Here is a 21,706-nt window from a genome sequence, read left to right as displayed (position 1 = left end):
CCAATCTCGTCTGCATAACATATCCAACATTCCTTGGTTTCGCCAAATAGGTGCAAAATGGTGACAGGTGTAAGCAGAGCGGAGGGAGCGATCCTAATCCGGTCCGCGGCATGTAAGTGTCCAGGTGAACTAGACAATGTGCCACATCTGCGTTGGCGAGCTGCTCCGCTTGGTGATGAGGTTGACTCGTGCTTCGTGCTCTCTGCTTTGTGCGGAGGAGGCTTCGTCGGCTGCGCTCAGTCTGGAGGTATGGCGGGAGGCGTGCCGATGTGAAGTTAAGGTCGAGGCCGGCACTGACCCAGTGGACGTTCGCAACATAACAGATTCCTCCATCGCGGGCTCGAGAGAGGCATTTCAGGCTTCAACGGATCCAATATCTGCGCGCTTGAACTGTAGGTAGGCCATCAAGTCGTTGGGTCCTAGGTCGCCCTTTTCGGCGGTCATCAATAGTGCGTCCTCGTAGAGTGTGTGAGAACCGTGCCCGGCCCGGCCTCTTTTCGGTGAGCAGCTTTTGCCTCGCAGGTGGTCTGTAGGGTTATGTTTCGTTGTTTCTCTTCCCAAGGCCCATCTTCTCTCACCAATCATCTCCCCACCCATCATCCTTCTTTTTCTGCGCACCACTTGTCGTCGTCTTTTTCATCGCCGCGGTCCCGATACTACTCGGCTTACTCGCAGCAGGCGCAGCCTCATCGCTTGCCCCAAAACTGTCCCAGAAATCCTTCCTTTCAGGCTCAGCCCTTTTCCCCGATCTCGCAGCCGACGCAGCCGCAGCATTATCCTGTCCCTCGACGAATTTCTGAAACTGTTCGGTTGCGCCTTTCGCCCCACTTGCGACACCAGTCGATACGGTCGCGAAGCCCTTCTGTGCTTGTGCTGCGAAGTCGGTTTGCGCGAGCTAGCAACCACGGTCAGTCCAATTCATGCAACGAAATCAGCAGTACTCACATTCTTCGCCGTAGGCTGAATAAACCCCTCATTAACCACCTTCGCCTGCTTACTCACCGCGCCCCAAAAACTCCCAAAGCCCTTCGTCAGCGCCGCGACAGGATCTTTCTGAAAATCCTCCGCCAGCCCTCCACCTCCACCACCCTGCGCTGGCTCCGGCATCGAACTCCCAAATCCGCCATACTTCCCACCCTGACTGGGCGGTAACCCCTCAGGCCTACTCGCATTCGCACTCCCCATCCTCGCGAAATACTCCTCATTCTTCGCCTTTTGTACCGGGTCACCTCCGAATTTAGGTGGCGCGGGACTCTGCGTCCGACTGCCACCCAGCGGCGTCCCACTCCCACTCCTCGCATTCTTCGCCGCGATCTTCTCCAGCATGACTGCCCTCTCCCGTCTGAACTTCTCCACATCAAACTCCACGCCATCGCAGCGTGCAGTTAACCGCTCTTTATATTCCTCGCCTGCCTCCGAGTCATATCGTTCCTTAATACTACACTCGCTGAAGGGGGTAGTTGTGGAACTATGCGCATCGTAGAACTCCTGCCAGGATTTATTCCCGCCGGATTGCATCCGGGTTATTTCGGAGGCTTTGAAGGCGTCCATTGAGATGGACCGGACGAAGGAGATGTGCACGCCGAGGCCGCGGTGGGTGCCGGCGCATTGGAGGCAGATGAAGATGGCGAATTTGGGGGAGGCCTGGGGGATGCGTTAGTCTGTGGTAGATGTGGTAGGAGGGAGAGGAGGGGAGGTATACACACCCATTGTGGTGAGGGCGCGCCGCAGTCAGCGCATCGGTCGTTTCCTGTTCCTTCTTTCTTTTGGAGGGCTGCGAGCTAGGTGGACTGGTTAGTCTGTGTATTGCGCGTAGATTGAGGTTCGGTACGCACCTTCGTGCGTGTCTCCGGGTCGAGCTCCCAGTTTGCTTGTGTAGCCATTTCTATTGTTGTTGTTGTTGGTGGTGTTGCTGAGCACAGGAAGTAAGGGAGGGAATCGTGGGGTGGAACAAGGACTCGGATTCGAACTCGAGGGTCTTTGTGACGCAGACGCGGTGATCGGTTATTTAGCCCCTGAGTTACCCCTTTATCTCAGCAGTAGTACGATCGCAGTTATTGCTACCTAGGTATGTTTTGGTTATTGGCATGGACAAAGGAAATGGCACTCGTAGACCAGGTAAGATGGTGGAAAGACCTTGAAAAGAGCTGAATGGTGTTTCACATGATTATCTAAGGTATGTTATGGTACAGTTCGTGCCACTGCAAGTCGTGGTACACCACTAGGCACCAATACTCAGTCCATGATTTCAAGCGCAACATGAGAAATCCGATTTAGATGGTTTTTCCCATGGGAGAACGTCGATCCACCCTCTGACCGCTGTCCTAGCACTTCCTTCACTATGCCTCCGCGACCACCTCAATCTCTACCCTCGCTCCGTCTTTCGCCAACCACGAACATCCGACCAGCGTGGATACCGGGTATGGCTCGCCAACAGCCTCACCCCAAATCGCGTCAACAGCCCGAAACTCAGATCTGTCCGTCATGAAAAGTCGTCGACCAATGACTTTATCCAGCGACGAGCCTGCCGCTTCGAGACAAGCTTTGATGTTCGCGATGGCTTGTTTCTGCACAATCATACATGAGCAAAACTGTGGCAGCAAGTGCATTCGCCCTGTGACCACTGCGTGGCAAAGGTGACACATACCGTCTGTGCCTCGATACCGCCTCCGACTATCTCTCCGGTCTCTGGGTCGTCACCCATCCAGCCACATAGAAAGAGCTTGTCGCCAGACCGGATGACATGGCTGTAGTTGCCGTTTGGTTTTGGTGCCGCTGGCGCGTGGATAGCTTGCCTTGTGCTCATGATGCGTGATGAAAGATGAGTTGTGCTAAATGATGAGAGAGTCGAGTTTGGATTCGATATTGGACATGTAGAATACTTGACGTCAGCTATGACTTCATGTGCTCGGGAGATGAAACTCGTAGTCCGGACGTTTCGTCTGATGATGAAGTTGCTAACGTTCGAGCTGTCGACATGCTCCTTCACACCCGGCTCTGTGGCTAAGTACCACCTCTCAACTCAGCGACCAACGCTTTTTCTCTTTGTCCTGTCATACGCTCAAAGCGGTCGACCGACATAGTAAATGTTCCTCGGCCACCGGTCATGCTTCGTAGATGCTTCAAGTATCCTACCATCTCTTTCAATGGCACCTTGGCCTTGACTGTTCTCGGCTTGTTGATTTGCTGGCCTATGCTAGAAGATGTACCGAACTCAAACGGATCCTTGGGCGCGTAGATTTTGGCCACATCGATGTCTCGTGCTGAGTTCTGTTCCTCTGCTTCCGCCTCTTCATTATCACCGAGAGCTACAATCTGGCCGCCACGACTTGAAGAAATATCCTGAATAATGCTGCCCATGCTGGCATCGTCAACGGCGATGTTGACATTCATGACTGGTTCCATCAGGGCACTACCTCCAGCTGAATGCACTTCTCGAAATGCTGATATGGTCGCCAATCGTGCCGCAGCCGTAAGTGATGCATATGATGTCTCGCTACCAAAGATGTGTTGTGCTGGGTCGATGGTCAGCGCTACCTTTACATTGCGCATGGGATAAGAGAATGCTGGGCCTCGTGCTAGAGCTGCTAGAGCACCGTTCGTAAACGCACTTTGCACGTCGCCAAGAGACAGATGTCCAGGTAAGGAGATTGCATCGTCGGTCAATGGTCTGCCTTGCTTGTCAAGAGAAGGCGCTTCGACAATCACGACGTTCTGGTCTTGCTCGTGGCGCAAAGCATTGTCATGGTAATCTTCGTCAGGCATGTCTGGATTGTTGGAGTCAACGATCGCAGTACAGCCTGACTTGCCCTTCACATCACCTCGTGCTGAGGAGTCAAAGATCTTGGTATGGGATGACGATGTCTGGGTCAGCGTTTCTCTATAGCCAATCGCAATCTTGCCCATGGTAGCATTGGCCCTCAGATCTCCCACTAGTCGGTCTCGGGCGATCTCGAGGTGCAATTCTCCCATGCCACTTATTAGTGTCTGGCCAGTATCTTCATCTTGTGTGATGTGCAAACTAGGGTCTTCTCTTAGCAGTAAATTCAGCTTGTCATGCATGTCTTTCTCGTCTTTAAGGCTGTTCGGCTCGATACTGGCGAAGAACACTGGAGGCGGGACGTGGATTGGCCGTAGCTGCAATTTGTCCAATGGTGCCGGAGGGGTTGCCTTGTTAGTGTTGCAAACAATTAGTGTATCTCCAGTCCTCGCATACTTCGAGCCTGCAATCACCCCAATTTGACCTGCTTCAAGAGACTGTACCGGCACAGACTCATTGGCATACATCCTGAGCAGGTTCGTGGCTCGCTCGGACTGCTTCAGATTCGTATTGTAAAGAAGTGCATTGCGATCAATTGTGCCAGAGTAGACTCGAATATAGACGAGCATGCCTTTCCTAGCATCGTTGACCACTTTGAAAGCCAACGCACAACCCTTCAGCATTTTATCCATAGCTGGAACTGCTGCTTCGATCTTTTTTCCGGGCTTGGAGCCGGCAGAGTTTGGTGCGACCATCTTGCCTTCCAGCAGCTCGTCCAGCCCTGCTGTTGACTCGCCGATGCTCACTTCCGCGAATGGACGTTCCTCAGGACTAGGCAAAAGGTCGTCGACAGCATCCAGCACTGGCTGCACACCAATATTACGGAAACTTGCACCAGCAAAGACTGGTATGACCGTTCCATCGCCAGACATGAGACAACGACGTACTGATGCCAACAATTGTGCTGGGGTGATTGCAAGGTGATCTTCGTCGGCTTCGAGAAAAGCATCAACCATTATTTCATCATGCTCGCTCAGTAGCTCGACTAGCGCAGCTCGTGCCTTCCTCAGCTCCTCAGCAAGGGAAGGCTCTTTAGTCTCCAGTTCAGACAGGTTGTATCGCTCAATGGATTTGCCATCACCGCCAGCTTCGTACTTCATGCCACAGAGGTTGATAACATCCACAATGCCGCAAAATTTGCCTTTTCCACCTTCAAACCAGGGGATCTGACAGACAGCAGGCCATCCCTTCAACCTTACACCAATTTCGCGAACAGTCTGACCGAATGCTGCACCTTCTCGATCTAGCTTGTTGACATAAGCTATGCGTGGGATTTTCCAGTCAGCAGCTTGGTTCCAGACCTGCTCTGTCTGTGCCTCAACACCAGCTACACCATCAAGGACACATACTGCGCCGTCCAGAATGCGCAGCGACCGGCGCACCTCGAAAGTAAAATCTGCGTGACCAGGGGTATCTATTAGATTGATGCGGTGGGACAGTGCTGACCGCGGAAGCTCCTGCTTTTGAATTGCTTTAATAATCCTCGAGTCCTCAGTCTTGTTCGCTTCCGGTGGCCAGTTGAAAGTAATGGCAGCGGACTGAATAGTGATGCCTCGTGCTCGCTCAGCTGGTAAGAAGTCGGTAACGGTGGAACCATCGTCAACATCTCCTATTCTTCGTGTGTGACCACTGTAGTAGAGCATGCGCTCCGTAGTGGTTGTTTTACCAGCATCGATATGTGCAATGATACCAATGTTGCGTGTACGGTCTGCATCGGAGAATGAATGCCCATCTCGTGCCACCCTATTAGAGGTGAGTGCTCGAGATGCAAGGACTTGAAAGCGACAGGAAGAGGCTGACTTCAAGACAACATAGTGCCTTCTGAGCAATGCATGCTTTAGGAGCATGCCCTTAGTGACCCCAACGCCTCCGGTCCTGAATAATGCGAGAATAATATACTTCACTTGAAGAACAAAGCAGGAACGAGCGACAAGAAAAAGGGAAGGACGCTGGAAACCAAGGATGATATGCGCCGATGCCGTTGATGAAAGGTTCCAGGACAAAATCATAGTCGTCGCTTCCCAAAGAGGAAAGAGGTGCCAAGGCCGCTGGGATAATGGATCAGAGCGGGCCACTCGTCATCCGACATCTGCGGGAAGCTAGTAAACGTACATCTAGTATTCCGACACAGTATTCTGGTGAGTTGGGAGGCTTCGTGTAAGATAGTGAGTGTCGTATTCTTGTTCTTGCGAAAACGTCTCCTCTTCCAGCACATCGAAGGCCGATCCATTCACATCCTCTTTCTACCCCGAAAGCTTCGGCCAAACTACAGTCAGCACGATGGACTATTCAGCAGCTATAGCAGACGATCCAGCAGCTGCCTCTCCATGGGGTTCGTCGTCACCTCGGGCGCAGAGAGGGCCTTTCGCGGGCGCAGCGCCCGATTCGCCGAGGACACCTGGGAGTCATGGTCGCAATGAATCTCAAAGCAGTCTGCCCGAGCCGGCTATGGACGATTCGCAGGCAGCCACCAATGAAGGCAGCTTCATTGGCCAACAGGCACCGCAGACAGAAGGTGCGCAAGATCGCCCGGCAGGATCCCAGCAACAACAATCGACACAGCCTCAGCATCCTCATGCGCAACACGCCCAGCAGCAACAAGGCCAGCCAAGGCCAGGTGCAGCCAGATATCACAGCGCTAGGCCGCAGAGACCGGTACCTCAATACAAGCTGCAGGCAAAGGTGACTGCGCTGGAAAGGACAGGTCGTAAGGATCCTGTCCTTAGATTCGACGTCTATGTAAGGTCTACGCTCCGGAGGCTGGTGGTATGTGCTAACTCTGGTTACAGACAAACCTACCCAGATTCCGAACCACCCAGTTCCGTGACGTCCGACGAACACACTCTGAATTCGTTAAGCTACAAGAGCATCTGATATCTTCTAATCCAGAAGCAATGGTGCCAGCTGTACCTCCGGCGCTCACATCAGCAGGCGCAGGCACAGACGAGGACGAGGTCAGGGTGAAGAACTCGATACAAAGATGGTTGAACACGGTGTGCAGCAATGACGTGCTCATGAGGGACGAGGAGATGGTCTTCTTCGTTGAAGCGGATTTCGGATACTCGCCTGTTGTCCGCATGAAGCAGCCAGCTACTGGTGTAAGGCGGAAGGTCATCAAGCAGTTTGCTCCTCCGCCAGATGATACTCCAGAACTGCATTTTGCCAGACCCATTGTTAAATCTTTCTATTTGGCCACGCTTGACTCGGCACAACGATTAGACAGGGTGGTAAAAGCAAGAAGAGGTATGTGCAATCACTTCTACTGTGGTATACATACTAACTAGCCCCAGGTCTTGGTCTAGCAGAATCATCGTTGGGGGAGAAACTCTCCCTAATGCACGTTCAAGAGACACACCCCGGCCTATCCCATGCCTACCGCAAGCTGGGTCGCATTATTCAACAATGCGGAGACTACCATGCCGCTCAAGGCACAGGTGAAGCCACAACACTTGGCGACGCCCTCTCATACCATTCCGCAGACGCCTTCATTGTCAAAGAAACCCTCACAAATCGACACATCCTCCTTCGCGAACTGGCACAGGCCGAGCAAGCACGCAAGAGCAAAGAAAATGCGGCGAACAGGTTGAAGCAGAGTAGCAGCATCAAGAGAGACAAAGTCGAGGAAGCCATAACTCAGCTCGACGAGGCAGCGCAGGCAGAGACATATCTGAGAGGGAAGTGCCAGCGCGTCACACAGAATCTATTGGTTGAAAAGAGGAAGTGGTTCGATCGAACGTCGAATGATACATTAAATGCCATCAGAGATTATGTGTTAAGACAAATCGAAACGGAGCGACGGACACTCGCCATCCTCGAAACAGTCCGACCAGATATCCGAAGCATAGATGCCAGTGGTGGCTTGTCAAGGCTGGGCCGAGAACACCATCCGAATGTGCGCCGAGTCAGCATGGCAAGCTCACAGACTGCAAAGGGCGATGCATGGTCTGGTGTTCAGAGAAGCAGAGAGGCACTTTCGAGGTCCATGAGCGGCAGTTTTGTAGGTGGCATACCCGAGACAGAAGAGACAAGCACGAATGGTAGTGGTGCTGATCCTACTACTGGTAGACCACGGTCTGGCACAGGAAGTGCAAGTCTTGCTAGTGTCAAGGAGGATGAGGATGATGATCGTGTTGATGCTAAGAATGCTGCGTCGAGGTTGGCGCAGAGTACGTTCTAGCGTAGCAGGGCGTCCGATGCAGAACGACTGCTCAGCATGCTCCGAGCATGGATGAGCGCAGTATTGGTAGCAGTAGAGGTTTGGAGCAGTTGCGACGAACAGCTGTAAAGGTCACATCACGAATGGAGTCTCACCAAATCTCATTGCATATCAACCATTTCAGCTCTGCTTGCCATTGTACTGCTGATCTCATAGTGGCTAGCTAGCTGATATGCACATATATCCTCACTCGAGGCATATATCTAGATGTACAATTTTCGAACCGACAAGTTCTTGACTTGAGCTACTTCCAAGCTCGCCGGTGTCCTCCAGGATTTTCAAACACAAGACCGAAAGGACCCCCGCGATCCAAACCGTCCGTCACACATCCCACCTCCGGTTCATCCACCTATCATCCTCCAAACCATTCCTCGAGAAAAGGTCAACCCAGGAGGGCTCCAGCACTTCTACAGCACTCTCTTCCTCTTGCACAGCCCGTCTCTCCCTCCACCTCTCATCAGCCCGCATCTGTCGCTCCACATTAGCCACCACGGAGGCCACCGGCAACGGTACACCCCCATCCTCCTGATCTGTGTCCTCACCACCCTGGAACAAATGGCCCCCGTTCTCCCGCTGCCATTCCTCCCTACCCCAGCCCACTACCTCCCTCACCTCGGGGAATATAAGCCCGCGAGGCGCCCTGGGAACACTATGATGCGCTGACGGTGGTGGCGGTGGCGGCGGCAGACGCCCGCCCTCCTCCTCCCCGGACGCCCGCCTCCTTATGTCCGGGAACGCAGCTCTGGCAACCTCTTCTGCGGGACGCAGCACCGGCGCCCGCATCGGCATTTCGCGCGCGAGGCGGTCACTCGTGCGCTCGAATGAGACATGCCCGTATATAAGGGGTATATGGTGCGTTGAGAGCCTTCGTTGGGGCGCAGGCCGGGTCGGCGACGGGACGGGCTGCGGATTCGCGGCGGATGCGCGGGCGCGTCTCCTTTCCCGCCAGTTTTGGAGGAAGGCGTGGAGGGTGAGATCCGGCGCTGGCACTTGTTGCTGTTGCTGCTGCGGGGCAGCGGGCGCGGGCCGGGAGGAGGCGGGGGAGGGAGGAGCGGCCCAGAGAGGAGGAGGAGATGACGTGGACGAGTTCGTCCGGAGAAAAGGGAAAGAAGACGATGAGGTCGTGGGGGAGACCTCGACCTTATTAGGCGGGTTGGTGTTGCCGGAGTCCCACATTGTGCAGGTCTGCTTTTCTCTCTCCGCGTAGGCGATGGCGGAGGGGCCGGCGGGAGTGGTGGAAGCCGCAGCAGGTTCGGCAGCGGAGGTAACCCGGTCCCGCCAATTAGATCGAGCCATTCCCGCCTGTTTGGCAGCGAAAGGCTCTCCTTTCGATCCGGACTTCTTCGGAGCCTCCCATTTTGGCCCGGATTTCTTCGGAGGCGCAAAAAAGGGGGGAGCGGCGCCTGATAGCTGCGCTGGAGAAGCTGCAGCGGAAGTGGGAGTGGATGTGAGTATAGTAGCAGGAGTATTGCTCTGTCTCGTTGCCCGCACAGCCAGAGGCAGGTTGGCACCGGCGACACAGCCGTAGCCACGGATATATTTAGGCATCTCAGCCATCTTGCCGGTGCGGTGGTGTGCATATTTGCACTCGAAGCTGGCCTTGGTGCACCCGTACTCCCCGAAATGGAAGGGGCACTCGAGGTGCTTGACGTCGTAGCCGTAAGTTAGTTTGTTCCGGGTAGGTAGGTTCGGTCTTGGGGTGGGGAAGGGGGAAGACATGGTGAGGGCGAGGTGAAGTTTAGGTGAAGGAGAAGTGAGGTGATGTGGAAGTGAGGTCTAAGTGGAGAAGAGGTGAGGTGTTTGTGAAGGTTGATTGACCTGAGACCAATGTGAGTGTAGAGTAAGGCTAGAGTGAGGCTTGGAATTGTAGGACGGAAATCAGGATGAGATGATGTGAAATGCTGAGACTGGCACGGCACATATATACAAACTGAAATTGAGACATGAATACCATGGTAGCAGGCAGGGCAGTAGCGGGAGGACCTGTAGTCCTGCAGAACTCTGGTCCGGAAACATCAAGCAAGACTATTTGGGGGGAATGCTTTGGCAGTAGCTGGTACAGGTGGCTCATTTGGTATTGAGCCAGTGAGGTACATAGATCTTGCCCAGAGCTCTGTAAACATTGGTCGAATGAATGTGATGCCTTGCGGGAGGGGAGGGAACAATTAGTTGCCACCAGGAAAATTCTGCGATAGTGTCCATACCTACCATAGAATGCCTGAGCTTCATACTGTCGGATGAATACCCAGCATCTCGATCACTTCTCCGAGAGGCTTAGTGTAGTTGGCTCGAGGACCTGCATCGCAGTACCAATGTATAGCTGGAAAACCACGCAGAACAATCGTCCAAACGTGCTCAAGTGATGTAATAACTGGCAGGGTTTGGAAAAGAGAATTAGATGTTACTCGCAACGATACTTGCTGTTGTGGTGGACATAAATGGCGACAAGATGGCAGTTGTCTCGATGAGTTGAATGGCCCGTCGTTGGATGCGACCAATCGGATCAGCGGACAATGGTGCACCAGATCACACCAGGGACGCCGATGGCTCGACAATGGCTGGTCGAGGGTCGAAGGGTCTGCACGTGTTTGTGCAGGGACAACATGAGGGCAGAAGAGTTGGCAAACTATGACAGTGGTGCTAGGTGGACCATAGTTTGTACAGCTTGACTAGTCGCAAGCCATTCCTCCCAAAGAAAACAACGGTACCAGTATCGTGACTTGTGAGTAGCGTAGTCGTTGCGAGCGGCCAAATGTGCTCACAAGAAAAATTGACATGGCGAGAATATGAGAAGTCACCTGTCCAAGACGGCAGTCTTGGTAGAATCCTGGAAGGCACTTCGAGTCTTGGCTTTGGAGGTCGGTACTTAGCGGAGGGGAAGGCAATTTTGCACAACTTCAACAATGTCGTGCCTGTCGTCGTCACTACTGTTCATGAGAAAATCCAGCGAAGGCAGGAACGTCCTTTGGTAGCTCAGCCCAGTCAGGCTTCTCCTTCACAAAGATGCACGATTCCACCGGCTTGACCAACTCGATACCTTCATCGATACTGCCCACCGTGATTGCAATCTCTTTTGGGTCGCTGTGTATGACCATGGAGATGCAAGAGCCGCATGTTTCGCAATAACCACGAGTAGCTGTATCGGATTTATTCCACTTGTTCGGCTTGCGTTCCCAGTGAATGTCGTCCGGGCGGAAATGGACAAACGGCAGGTACGCTGCGCCCGACGTTTTCCTACAGGTAGTGCAATAGCACCATACTGTTGCTCCTGGTTTCGGGTCTTCAATGCTGAAGCGCACGTTGCCACAGGCGCAGCTTCCAGTAATTTTGGACGATAATCGAGATGCCATGCCCGATGATGATTGAGTTGATTCTAGCTGGTCTCGATGATACGTATCAGCAATGCCAGTACATTCAATTCAGTTCACGTGGGATCAATTCCAACGATAGATTACCAAGCAAAATTGACACGTTTCCATGCGTCACTCAAGCTTTCGAAGGACACGCCTTGGCATGCTTGGTGAAGATGGAGACAATGACGTGCCCACCTTCCCCTCGACAAGACTGTAGTTAGGCACAATCTTGCTAGCACGAAACAACAGATGAGGAATCACGGATGAGAGATGCCGTCGATACTGAGCCAGTAGCGGATTTGATTCGTGACTAAAGCGCCGAAATGGCCTCATTTGCTATAGTAGCTACTTCCCTTGCAAGCAGTGCATGCACTCGTCCCAAAATTGCAGCCTCGCCGGTGCAGTTGGTATGCTTAGGTAACTCTGTACTGAAGAAGCTTCTGCAGTCGCAAAAGCAGCTAGGGGGTAAACAATGACCCTGCTTTTCTACCCAGGAACAGGCAAGGATCAGTACCTAGGTCGCACTTGCACGAATACCGTTTTCGGAATACAGCAGTTGGTGAAGCTGTCGAAGACTCAAGATCAACAGCAGTTACATTTATAATCACAAGCAACTCTTAGGGAGGGCCAGAAGTCGCTGAACTACTATAAGAGGACCATGCCTTTCGATGGAGGACTCTCCTGCTGCAGTTCAAGCAGCGACAACATTGGAGAGCCCAGTCCGCTCCAAACAATTCAAACATTCCCAAACCAAAGCAACCATCACTGCAAACTGACACGATGGCACCAAAAATCTTCATGCAAGTGCCATCTCTTAGATGAAGCTGGAATGCCGCTGACCCTTCTGAAAGAACAGGCGCAGCTGGATACATTGGCGGGGAGGTGCTTATTGAGCTGTTGAAAGCACACCCCGACTTGGAAAGTGAAATCACCGCATTGGTGAGAAACAGTGATAGAGGTGCTCAAGTCGCGGCCATCTGGCCAAAGATCAAGCTCGTGTATGGAGACCTCGACTCGACTGCTCTGCTTGAGGAAGAAGCATCCAAAGCTGATATCGTTTATCGTAAGCTCGTCATAAGCTGGCGCTCAGGCGGACGCTGACAGAGGCAGAATGCGCGGACTCGGACCATCCAGCGGCGGCAGAAGCTATTGGTCGGGGCATTGCAAATCGTCAGTCCTCCAAACCTGGCTTCTTTATCCATACGTCGGGGGCTTTGGTCTTCGGCTTCCAATCCATGCAAGAAGGATACTTTGGTGAGACCCGGGACAAACGGTACAATGACTGGGACGGTGTCAATGAATTGACGACGCTGCCTGACGACGCATATCATCGAAATGTCGACAAGATCGTATTGGCGGCTTCGAAGGAACACCCAGACAAGGTCAAGACTGCCATTGTTTGTCCTCCGACCATCTTGTAAGTCTCCTCCTTTCACAGACCCGTACTAACTGGTTGTGCTGGTTGTCATCGTACATATACTAACTTCAACAGTGGAAGAGGTCGGGGCATCAAGCGCCGAAGCATACAGGTACCCAACGCGGCCCAGGCTTTTTTGCAGATGAAACAAGGATTCAGAGTCGGCAAAGGTGAAAACCGATGGGACGAGATACACGTCACTGACCTTGCAAGGTTGTACGTGCTGCTAGGCGAAGCTGCAGCTGCTGGAGGCTCACCGGCGACCTGGAATGAAGAAGGCTACTACCTGACCGAGAATGGGTCGTACACCTGGGGAAATGTCATGTCGGCCCTCGCCAAAGAGGCACACAAACAAGGATTTCTGCCATCAGCAGAAGTCAAGCAGTTGTCGGTGGAAGAGGCGAACGCGATCAGTACATTCTTCCCACTGATCTTTGGCACTGATGTTCGAGGTGAGGCCGTTCGTGGCAAGAAGTTGCTAGGTTGGCAGCCACGGGAACATGGGTTGATGGAAGAGATCCCAAACATTGTTAGTGACGAAGCCAAAGCCATGGGATTGGTCAAGGGTCACGCCGAGAAAGTTCAGCAGTAGGGGCTCACAATAGAATGTCAATCGATTTGATAGCAGAACAGCGGAAACTTCAAGATAGATAGCTGTAGATAATTGATGGAGTACCTTACCCGAATCGTCAAAGCGGAAGCTGTCTTGCGTTAGTCCTGACTGTCATGAAGCGTTGTCCGATCCAGTACAGTTGTTGATTGTCACTTTTCGGAAGTACATGTCTCATTCCAAATTTGCCTTAGTACCTGACAATAGTAGACTATATGTACAAGGTGTTGACAACCATGACATTTTGACGGTGAGTCGACCGGAACAGATGTAGCTGCCTGAGGCATGTACCCTCTCTTGGCATCGCGCGGAAAAGCAAGGCTGAGGCATCTATCGGCTGCGGGCGTCCCTTCCTGGTTGCATTGTTACAAACAACGAAGACACTTCAATCGACATTTATCCACGACCATCTTTAATTCTGTACAGTATTGCAGTACGACATCGACGGACAAGGATTGCGGAGTCGACAATTGTTTCTCAAGATCCTAGAGACAGCCTGTAAAACCGAGTGCACCGTCCAGACCATCGAATTTACAGCATCTCCGCATGACTGACCAAGTACATCCACCACTTTTCTTGCTGAGGAGAGTGCGACAGTCCGTGCGGTAAACCATGCCGCCGGCTGCAGGGCCGAAGAGGAAGAGGAGCGATAAGAGCTACCCGGCCGACGATGTTGCGCGTGCTTCACCTCATCGACCTGACCAGCTAGATCTGGCTAAACAGTCACAATCGCCGTCCCAGCCTCGGGAAGATGGTGGGAGGACGACAAGGAGACAAAGTAGAGGTGGAAGGAACTCGACCCAGAATGCCGCTCCTCAACCACAGCCTACGACCGATGCCCCTACCATCAAGTCCCCAACACCAACGCCTGCGCCTGCCGATGTGGCCATGACGAACGGTCAGACAGAGACAGCCGATGCTTCGTCTGAGCGCGCCGCTCGCCCGCCACGACTTTTCCCCTACGAGCACATAACCGACGAGATTGCCCAAAGCTGGGAGGGAGAAGGCAGAGAAAAGATCAAGGCCAGGCTGATAGACCTGTGTCAGATCGAGGAAGACATTACACTGGATCTTCTGATTCAGGAATTGGTTGAAAGTGCCACTACCAGCAGGATTGATACCCACGATGCCGGTCTTGTCATCAAGGAAGCTATTGCTTCGACACAGCCAGAGAACTCTGGAGAATCGGCCAGTCCAATTCAAGATGCCCTGCTCGGCGCTGTGTCAATTATCTTTGCCGACGAGGACAACAAATCCAAAGAGAACTCGAATCCTCACGTACCGGAGCTTGCTATAATGCTGGCTGCGACAGACATCGCTCCAGATGTTATGCGCATCGAGCTTGACGCAAAGCTGATGGAGCAGCTTGGTCTGATCAGAACTTCTTTCCATCGCCAGGTCATCAGGAAACAAACAAATTTGTTATACAGGCAAGCGAATTACAACCTGCTCAGAGAAGAGTCCGAGGGTTTCTCAAAACTGGTCACAGAACTGTTCACTACTTCTGGTAACGAAGCCCCTCACGGAGATGTGGTTGAGGCCACCGTCGAGAAGGTCAAGGCTATGATTGGTGCTTTCGATCTGGACGTCGGCAGAAGTCTAGACGTGGTATTGGACGTTTTCGGCTCCGTTCTGGTCAAGCAATATCGATTCTTCGTCAAGTTCCTGAGAGCTAGTCCTTGGTGGCCGAGAACTGAAGGCAATGCTCAAGCCTCGGAAAAATATGCTCAGCTCGGCGGACTGCCTCTATGGGCTTTACCTGGCATGAAAGACTGGCGTCTGAGCGAGGACCAGAGAGCAGAGGTTGCTCAGCTAGCTGAGGAAAGAGATGTTGAGTTCTGGAATCGGGCTCAAAGAGAAGGAGTACGCGCCTACTATCAATTGGGCAAGAAATTAGTCTCAGAAGAAGAACAAAATGGTACTGCGGACAATGCCGACGCCAAGCAGCAATGGATCAAGGCGACAGGGACCATGCCACACCTGGGTAGTAGCGAAGCAGCTCAACTGCTAGGATTCAAGCTTCGTTTCTATGCCCCAGGTGCAGAAGGCGATGGTATCGATGGCACTCCCCGCAACCTGATCTATCTTGCAGCCTTGTTGATCAAAATCGGTTTCATCTCGCTCCACGACCTCTATCCCCATCTATGGAGGCCTGACTCTGAGATGGACAAACTCAAGGGTCTCAAGCAGAACGAGAAGGAAGAAAGAGAAAAAGCTGCTCGACCAGGTGGCGGTGCGTCAAATGCGCTCGCTAATGCCGGCGCTTTGGCTGACGACACCGCTTCGAACGTGCCTTCACGTCTCAGAGACCAAGGCACGCGAGCTAGCACACCCTCCAAGGATGCAGAGCCTGAGAAGCCGAAAGAGGCTGCAATCGAAAAGCCAGACCAGAAAGTGTTGTTGCTTCAGAGTCTGCTTGCAATCGGTGCACTTCCTGAAGCTCTCTTCATCCTTGGCCAATTCCCGTGGATGATGGAACTTATCCCAGAGCTGCCTGAATACCTCAATCGAATCCTACACCATTCGCTGTCTCGGGTATATGAAAATGCACGACCTCTCAATTCTCGGAATTCCCTGCAGGGACAAAAACCATTGTATGAAACAGACCAACCGGGGATTCCGAAAGGTCAAGCTAAGCTTGGACAGCCGCCTCAACGCAGAGTGCTCCGATGGCCATTGCTCGATCGAGAGGATAGCGAGGTCGACGGTATTAATTATAGGTTCTACTGGGACGAATGGAACGACAATATTCCTGTCTGCCGCACAGTCGATGATGTTTTCGTCCTAAGCAAGACACTTTTGCCACTTGTTGGTGCCAAGATTGGACACGACGTCTCCTTGGTTCTGAAGTTCACTCGAATTGGGAAAGTCAGTCTTCGCGAGGACGATTCATCTTCGAATCGAGACAGATGGCTGGATCTCATCAAACGTGTTCTGCTGCCGTCGTTGAGCTTGACGAAACCAAATCCTGGTGCTATCAACGAGGTCTTCGACTTCATCAGCCTCTATCCAACAGAGACAAGATATATCATGTATCTTGATTGGTTGAAAGGCAGAACATCGAGAACACCAGATCTCTTCTCTGCCTCGAAATTAGCCCGAGACGAAACGAAGGATGTTCTCAAGAGAATTTCGAAGACAAACGTCAAGCCAATGGCACGAGCGCTTGCCAAGATAGCCTATGCAAATCCGCATATTGTTATCGACGCAGCACTCCCGCAAATCGAATCATACGACAGCATCGCAAATTCGTTTGTGGAAGGAACGAGGTATTTCACTGACCTCGGATACGATGTCTTGACATGGTCATTGGTCTCGGCGATGCAAAAAGAGGGTCGACTTGGCGTCCAAGCAGATGGCATGTTCACAAGCAAGTGGCTAACGGCCATTGCCCACTTCATCGGCAAGATCTACAAACGTTATGGACTCATGAAGCCTGGCCCTATTCTGCAGTACGTGGCGAGACAGCTAGACAAGGGCATAACCATTGATTTGATCACACTCGAGCAGATAGTCGTCTCAATGGCTGGCATCGCCCCAGATGCGAACTTCAACGATGCTCAGCTGCTTGCCATGGGTGGTGGGCCATTGTTGCAATCTCAGACACTTCTGCAGCTGCTCGATCAGCGGCACGAATCGAAGGTGACGGCCAAACGTCTTGTAAGGGCATTGCAAGATTATGGGCTGACTGCAAAACTGCTATTGACAATGGCACGACAGAGACAGGCGTGCATCTTCGATGCCGGTGATGCTCCGCTGAAAGCCATCGGATATAAGTTCGATGAGATCACTCGAGTCATGGGTCAGTATCTGGACATGCTCAAGTCGAACTTGACAGCAGAAGAATTTGGGCAGCTCATACCTGGCACTGCTACGATCATGAATGAGTACGAGATCCCAGCAGAGGTCGCATTTGCAATAGGCCGCGCTATGATTCAGAAACAGATGAACGATTTTGACCGAGATGATGTCAAGGACTCGACCACAAAAGACGTCAATGGCGACATCGACATGAAGGATGGCGAAGCGTCAGAGGAGGACGGTGAGGCAGTCGAGACAGAAGATGTTGCGACCGGTGCAGCTACACCAACAGAAAACGAGATCACAGGAAATGCTGACGCAGATATGGCCGAGTCTGAAGCCATCACTGAACAGCGATGGCATCCAGTCCTGAGAGATGTCATGGACGAAACACGACCGTATTTACCAGAAGACATTCGTGATGTTGTCGGTCCAGGCTTCTACGTCACATTCTGGCAGTTATCTCTTTACGACATCAACGTGCCGAGCAACTCTTACCAGGACGAGATGAACCGCAACAAGAAGAAGATCACGGGCGTCACATCCGACCGCAGCAATGTCAGCTCGCTCCATGCCAGGAACAAGGAGGCGCAAATCAAGGGGTACAAGCAATTCAACGATGATTTGCTTGCCGAGAACAGACAGCATCTGAAAGCTTACAGCGAAACTAAGAACCGCTTGACCAAAGAGAAAGACCAGTGGTTTGCAGCTAAGAGCCGCGTGGCCACCGAGCTCAACGTGGCTTTGATGGAGCACTGCTTTCTTCCCAGGATTTTGTTTTCACCTCTGGATGCCTACTTCTGCTTCAAGTTTGCGAAACTGTTACATACATTGGGCGCGGCAAACTTCCGAACGTTAGGATTCTACGACCTCCTCTTCAAGCCTGAAAGACTCACGTCGCTGATCTTCATGTGCACGTCCAAGGAAAGTGATAACCTGGGCAAATTCCTGGCTGAAGTTCTAAAAGACCTAGCACGATGGCACAAGGGCAAAGAGACATACGAAAGAGAGGCTTTTGGCTCAAAGAAAAATCTCCCTGGATTCGCGCTAAAGGTCAAGAACGGCAAACCACAGCTCTTGCTTGACTATGAAAAGTTCAGGACTATTTTGTTCAAGTGGCATTCGAACTTGCACGCAGCGTTAGTCAAGTGCTTGATGTCTCCAGAGTACATGCACGTCCGGAACGCCATCTCGATCCTACGCATCGTGTCACCGGTATTCCCTGCGGTTGATCACCACGGCAGAGTTCTGCAGAAGTCTGTTGATAAGCTGCGCGAGTCGGATCGAGAAGATCTGAAAGTGGCATCACAGGCTCTTCTCGGTGCACTTTCACGTCGCCAGAAAGCATGGATTCAGCCGCAGGCCTTTAGGGAAGGCCCGGGCATTCCGCAAGAGCTGTCAACTGCCACGCCTGACTTGCAGAAGGAGGACAAGAAGAAGGCAGATGCAGCTGAGACTGGCAAGAGCGCTGACGTCAAGATGAGGGACGCTCCTGCTGTCAGAAATGGTGACAGAGCTGAATCGTCTACGAAAGACTCGGAGAAGACACCATCGGTGCATTCAAGAGATGGCAGGAGTCCATCGCGAACAGGCACACCACTGCCACCACGGCCGCCTCGAGACACCAACAGCCTGCGCCCTCCAAGGCCTGACAGTCGAGCTCATGACTTGCCTCGAAGAGTGTCACCTCCTCCGCGTTTTCCATCCTCCTCGAACCTTCCTAGCCGACCAGAAGTTGATTCTCGCAACAGTTACAGAGACAATAGACCTCCTCGCGGTGCACTTCCCGACCCACCACGGCCGGACAGCAGAACCAGCCATAGTACCCGTCATGCACCCGAACGCATGCACGAGTCGTCCCACGATCCTGCTCACCGATACCCTCGTCCAGCCGACCGTCCTAGCATGCTCGATCGAGATGAACGACCTCCAAGAAGAGAACATGATGGGAGACATGATCCAAGAGCAGCGTACGAGGAGAGAAGGTACAACGAGCGCGAACCACGTGCCGAACGTGGCACGCGCCCTGAAAGAGAGCCACGTCCAGACAGGGATCCTCGACATGAAAGAGAGTCGACTCGCCCAACAGACAGAGACCATGGCCGACATGCAGAGCGACCAGAAAGATCAGAACGAGACTATGGCCGTCCTGCAGCTGAACACTCTGATAGGAGACGTGATGATGGACACTCCAGTCGTCGCGACGAGCCACCTCCAAGCAGGACTGCAACACCTTCTGCTCAAGCACCAGATCCAGCTATCAACCCTGCCCGTGCGGCTCTGATACAGAACAATGACGACTCTCGGCCCAGCATGTCGATTCGTGGTCAGGCACAGGACCGAGCACGATCCTCAAGACCACCTTCGCCCAAGCGTGAAGACGACCGCAGGCATGTGCCAAGAAGTGACAGAGATGATCGCCATGAAAGAAGACCAGAGCCGTCCATACGCAATGCACCACAGGCTCCCTCACCAGCAAATTCGAGGACTTTGCCACCTTCCGGTCCACCGACGCGTGAAACACGTGGTCACGGCCGAGGTCCTGTTGACATGTCTCATGGTCGACTTGAGCAGGATACCTCGCAGAGACCGGGCTCTCGTATGGAGCGTGCTTCAGAGGCTGAGCCACCTTCAGGGCCACGATCTCGTCCTCCAAGGCAGTCTCTTCCAAATGCGGATTCGGCCCCTCCTCCACGACCTGCGCCACAGAATCGACAGCCACCGTCCGGGCCTAGTGGGCACCATACACGTAACAACTCTTATGTCGAGCCCACGGCTATGTCCCCATCAGGCACCGAAACCAGTGGCATTCACCCAGACCGTATGAACCGCATTGCACCAGCCGAGTCGGCCCGCAATCAGAGACAGCCACCACCGCCGCCACTACAGACATCACCACCAGCTGGTCCACGGGCAAATGCTGGACCACCAACAGGGCCATCAGCACCGTCGCCAAGCACAAGAGGCCCGCCTTCAGGGCCTCAAGCAGAAAGTGGAAGAGGTCAACGTCATCCGATGGCAGCAGTCAACAGCACTCTTGCCCAGGCTGCTCAAGGGCCACGAGGTCCAGCTGGTCGAGGTCGAGGAGGAATGCGACAGAACAGCATCTCCTACTCTAATCAGATGCCTCCTTCGCCCGTTGGCGGACCTGGTCAGGGCTTCAATGGTCCTTCGCAGCAAGACCTAATAAACAATAACCCTAATGGCATGCCTATTCAGCCCAGAGGCCCCTCGGGCAGACAAGACAGCATGAGAGACGACGATCGGAGACCACCGCGTGCTCATCAGCAGCACGATGATCGCGACCGCAACCACAACCCGAGAGGTGACCGGGATGGACCAGGAGGTGGCTACAACAACGACGACGGACGTCCACCACGAGGCCCACCGCAGGGCAGAGATGATGGTAACGGACCTCCACCAAGATCAGGTCCTAGAGGATATCCTCGAGGCCCGAATCCAAATGGCGATCGTGACGGTGGTGCACCGCCAAGCAGGAAGCACCCAAGGGATGAGAATGCTTCGGCCCCATATGGAGGGGGAAGAGGTGGCCGCGTAGCGAGTGAGGCCAAGAGACCAAGACGGGGAGGATAGAGTCAGAAGACCGCTGGTGCTCCAGAGCCGAGTGAGGAGGAATTCACTGATGGATGTGAGCTCGCTACAGATGCGTCCAACGAGACAAAAGCCCAGCTCGACGACAAATCGAGCTTCATTGATCATATGGCACTAAGGATGTGGTGATCCGAGGCAGATATCTGGGATTGACCAGATCTTATATTGCATTGCATTGAAAGCGTTAAAGCTGTTTTACTAGGACATTTACATGGCGTTTGACTCCCAAGTTGAGATTTGTAGCAAAAAATTCATGATTTCGAGACTTCATATCATTGCTTCATCTGCCTTTCTCTGCTGCGGGTCACCGCGACTTCCTTGTCCGTTCCCACAGAATTGTGCCTGCCGCACTTTGTAGCAATGGCGTTCCTGCCCTGGTACTACCTCACATTAATCGCTCCTTCCCGCCCTGCTCAATATTCGGTCGCGCCTTCCTCACCCGCCGATCTCCATCGCACTTGCCTTTTGCCTCAGAAGTGGTCGTACCTGCCCTGCTCTCAGAGCAGATCGCACTTTCTCAATTTCACTGATTCACCTTCCTGTTAGGCCATCGCACCTTCTCCGTAGTCCATCTGCATCGCCCTTGCCTCGCCATTGTCAAGAGGCCGTGCATTCCTTGCTATTGGAAGTCAGTCGCACCTTCCTTCTCACCAGGCTATCGCAGCTGCCTGAAGATTAAGAAGCGGTCGTACTTGCTTAATTTTTAGGCTGATCGCGCCTTCCGCATTTCGCGGGTGCGCCTACCTTAAACTGCCTATTCGATGGTTCCTTTTGCATCAGTTCATCTCCATCGCCCCTGCCTCGCCGTTGTTTGGAGGTTGCGCTTGCTCTGGCTAACGAAGTTGTTCGCGCCTCCCTCGTCTCTGAGTCTTCATCG

At 53.0% G+C, this 21,706-nt stretch overlaps 7 protein-coding genes across 7 annotated transcripts; 3 read left to right on the top strand and 4 right to left on the bottom strand.

Moving 5' to 3' along the window:
- Positions 1 to 574: 574 nt before the first annotated feature.
- On the bottom strand, positions 575 to 1,883 carry GCS1 (Zn finger-containing GTPase- Activating Protein for ARF; the record flags this gene model as incomplete). The annotated part of the gene is made up of 4 exons (XM_064870514.1): positions 575 to 895; positions 946 to 1,644; positions 1,707 to 1,781; positions 1,836 to 1,883. 4 exons carry the CDS (start codon positions 1,881 to 1,883, stop codon positions 575 to 577), a joined length of 1,143 nt encoding a protein of 380 aa, XP_064732967.1.
- Positions 1,884 to 2,339: 456 nt separating this feature from the next.
- Positions 2,340 to 2,806, bottom strand: PMZ80_002078 (uncharacterized protein; the record flags this gene model as incomplete). Its single annotated transcript, XM_064870513.1, has 2 exons — positions 2,340 to 2,567; positions 2,648 to 2,806. The coding sequence occupies 2 exons, from the start codon at positions 2,804 to 2,806 to the stop codon at positions 2,340 to 2,342; spliced, it is 387 nt and encodes a 128-aa protein (XP_064732966.1).
- Positions 2,807 to 3,003: 197 nt separating this feature from the next.
- On the bottom strand, positions 3,004 to 5,463 carry MEF2 (Ribosome-releasing factor 2, mitochondrial; the record flags this gene model as incomplete). The annotated part of the gene is made up of 1 exon (XM_064870512.1): positions 3,004 to 5,463. The coding sequence occupies one exon, from the start codon at positions 5,461 to 5,463 to the stop codon at positions 3,004 to 3,006; it is 2,460 nt and encodes an 819-aa protein (XP_064732965.1).
- Positions 5,464 to 6,100: 637 nt separating this feature from the next.
- On the top strand, positions 6,101 to 7,997 carry VPS17 (Vacuolar protein sorting-associated protein 17; the record flags this gene model as incomplete). Its single annotated transcript, XM_064870511.1, has 3 exons — positions 6,101 to 6,559; positions 6,610 to 7,063; positions 7,111 to 7,997. The coding sequence occupies 3 exons, from the start codon at positions 6,101 to 6,103 to the stop codon at positions 7,995 to 7,997; spliced, it is 1,800 nt and encodes a 599-aa protein (XP_064732964.1).
- Positions 7,998 to 8,357: 360 nt separating this feature from the next.
- Positions 8,358 to 9,755, bottom strand: PMZ80_002075 (uncharacterized protein; the record flags this gene model as incomplete). Its single annotated transcript, XM_064870510.1, has 1 exon — positions 8,358 to 9,755. One exon carries the CDS (start codon positions 9,753 to 9,755, stop codon positions 8,358 to 8,360), a length of 1,398 nt encoding a protein of 465 aa, XP_064732963.1.
- Positions 9,756 to 12,169: 2,414 nt separating this feature from the next.
- On the top strand, positions 12,170 to 13,398 carry PMZ80_002074 (uncharacterized protein; the record flags this gene model as incomplete). The annotated part of the gene is made up of 4 exons (XM_064870509.1): positions 12,170 to 12,189; positions 12,241 to 12,452; positions 12,500 to 12,806; positions 12,882 to 13,398. 4 exons carry the CDS (start codon positions 12,170 to 12,172, stop codon positions 13,396 to 13,398), a joined length of 1,056 nt encoding a protein of 351 aa, XP_064732962.1.
- A 630-nt stretch (positions 13,399 to 14,028) lies between these two features.
- RLR1 (THO2 plays a role in transcriptional elongation) lies at positions 14,029 to 20,811 on the top strand (the record flags this gene model as incomplete). The annotated part of the gene is made up of 1 exon (XM_064870508.1): positions 14,029 to 20,811. One exon carries the CDS (start codon positions 14,029 to 14,031, stop codon positions 20,809 to 20,811), a length of 6,783 nt encoding a protein of 2,260 aa, XP_064732961.1.
- Positions 20,812 to 21,706: the final 895 nt, after the last annotated feature.

The sequence above is a fragment of the Knufia obscura genome, assembly GCF_036327395.1.
Source record: "Knufia obscura strain CCFEE 5817 isolate CBS 148926 chromosome Unknown scaffold_2, whole genome shotgun sequence".
NCBI classification, from domain to species: domain Eukaryota; kingdom Fungi; phylum Ascomycota; class Eurotiomycetes; order Chaetothyriales; family Trichomeriaceae; genus Knufia; species Knufia obscura.
This window is presented reverse-complemented; position numbering and strand designations above follow the sequence as displayed.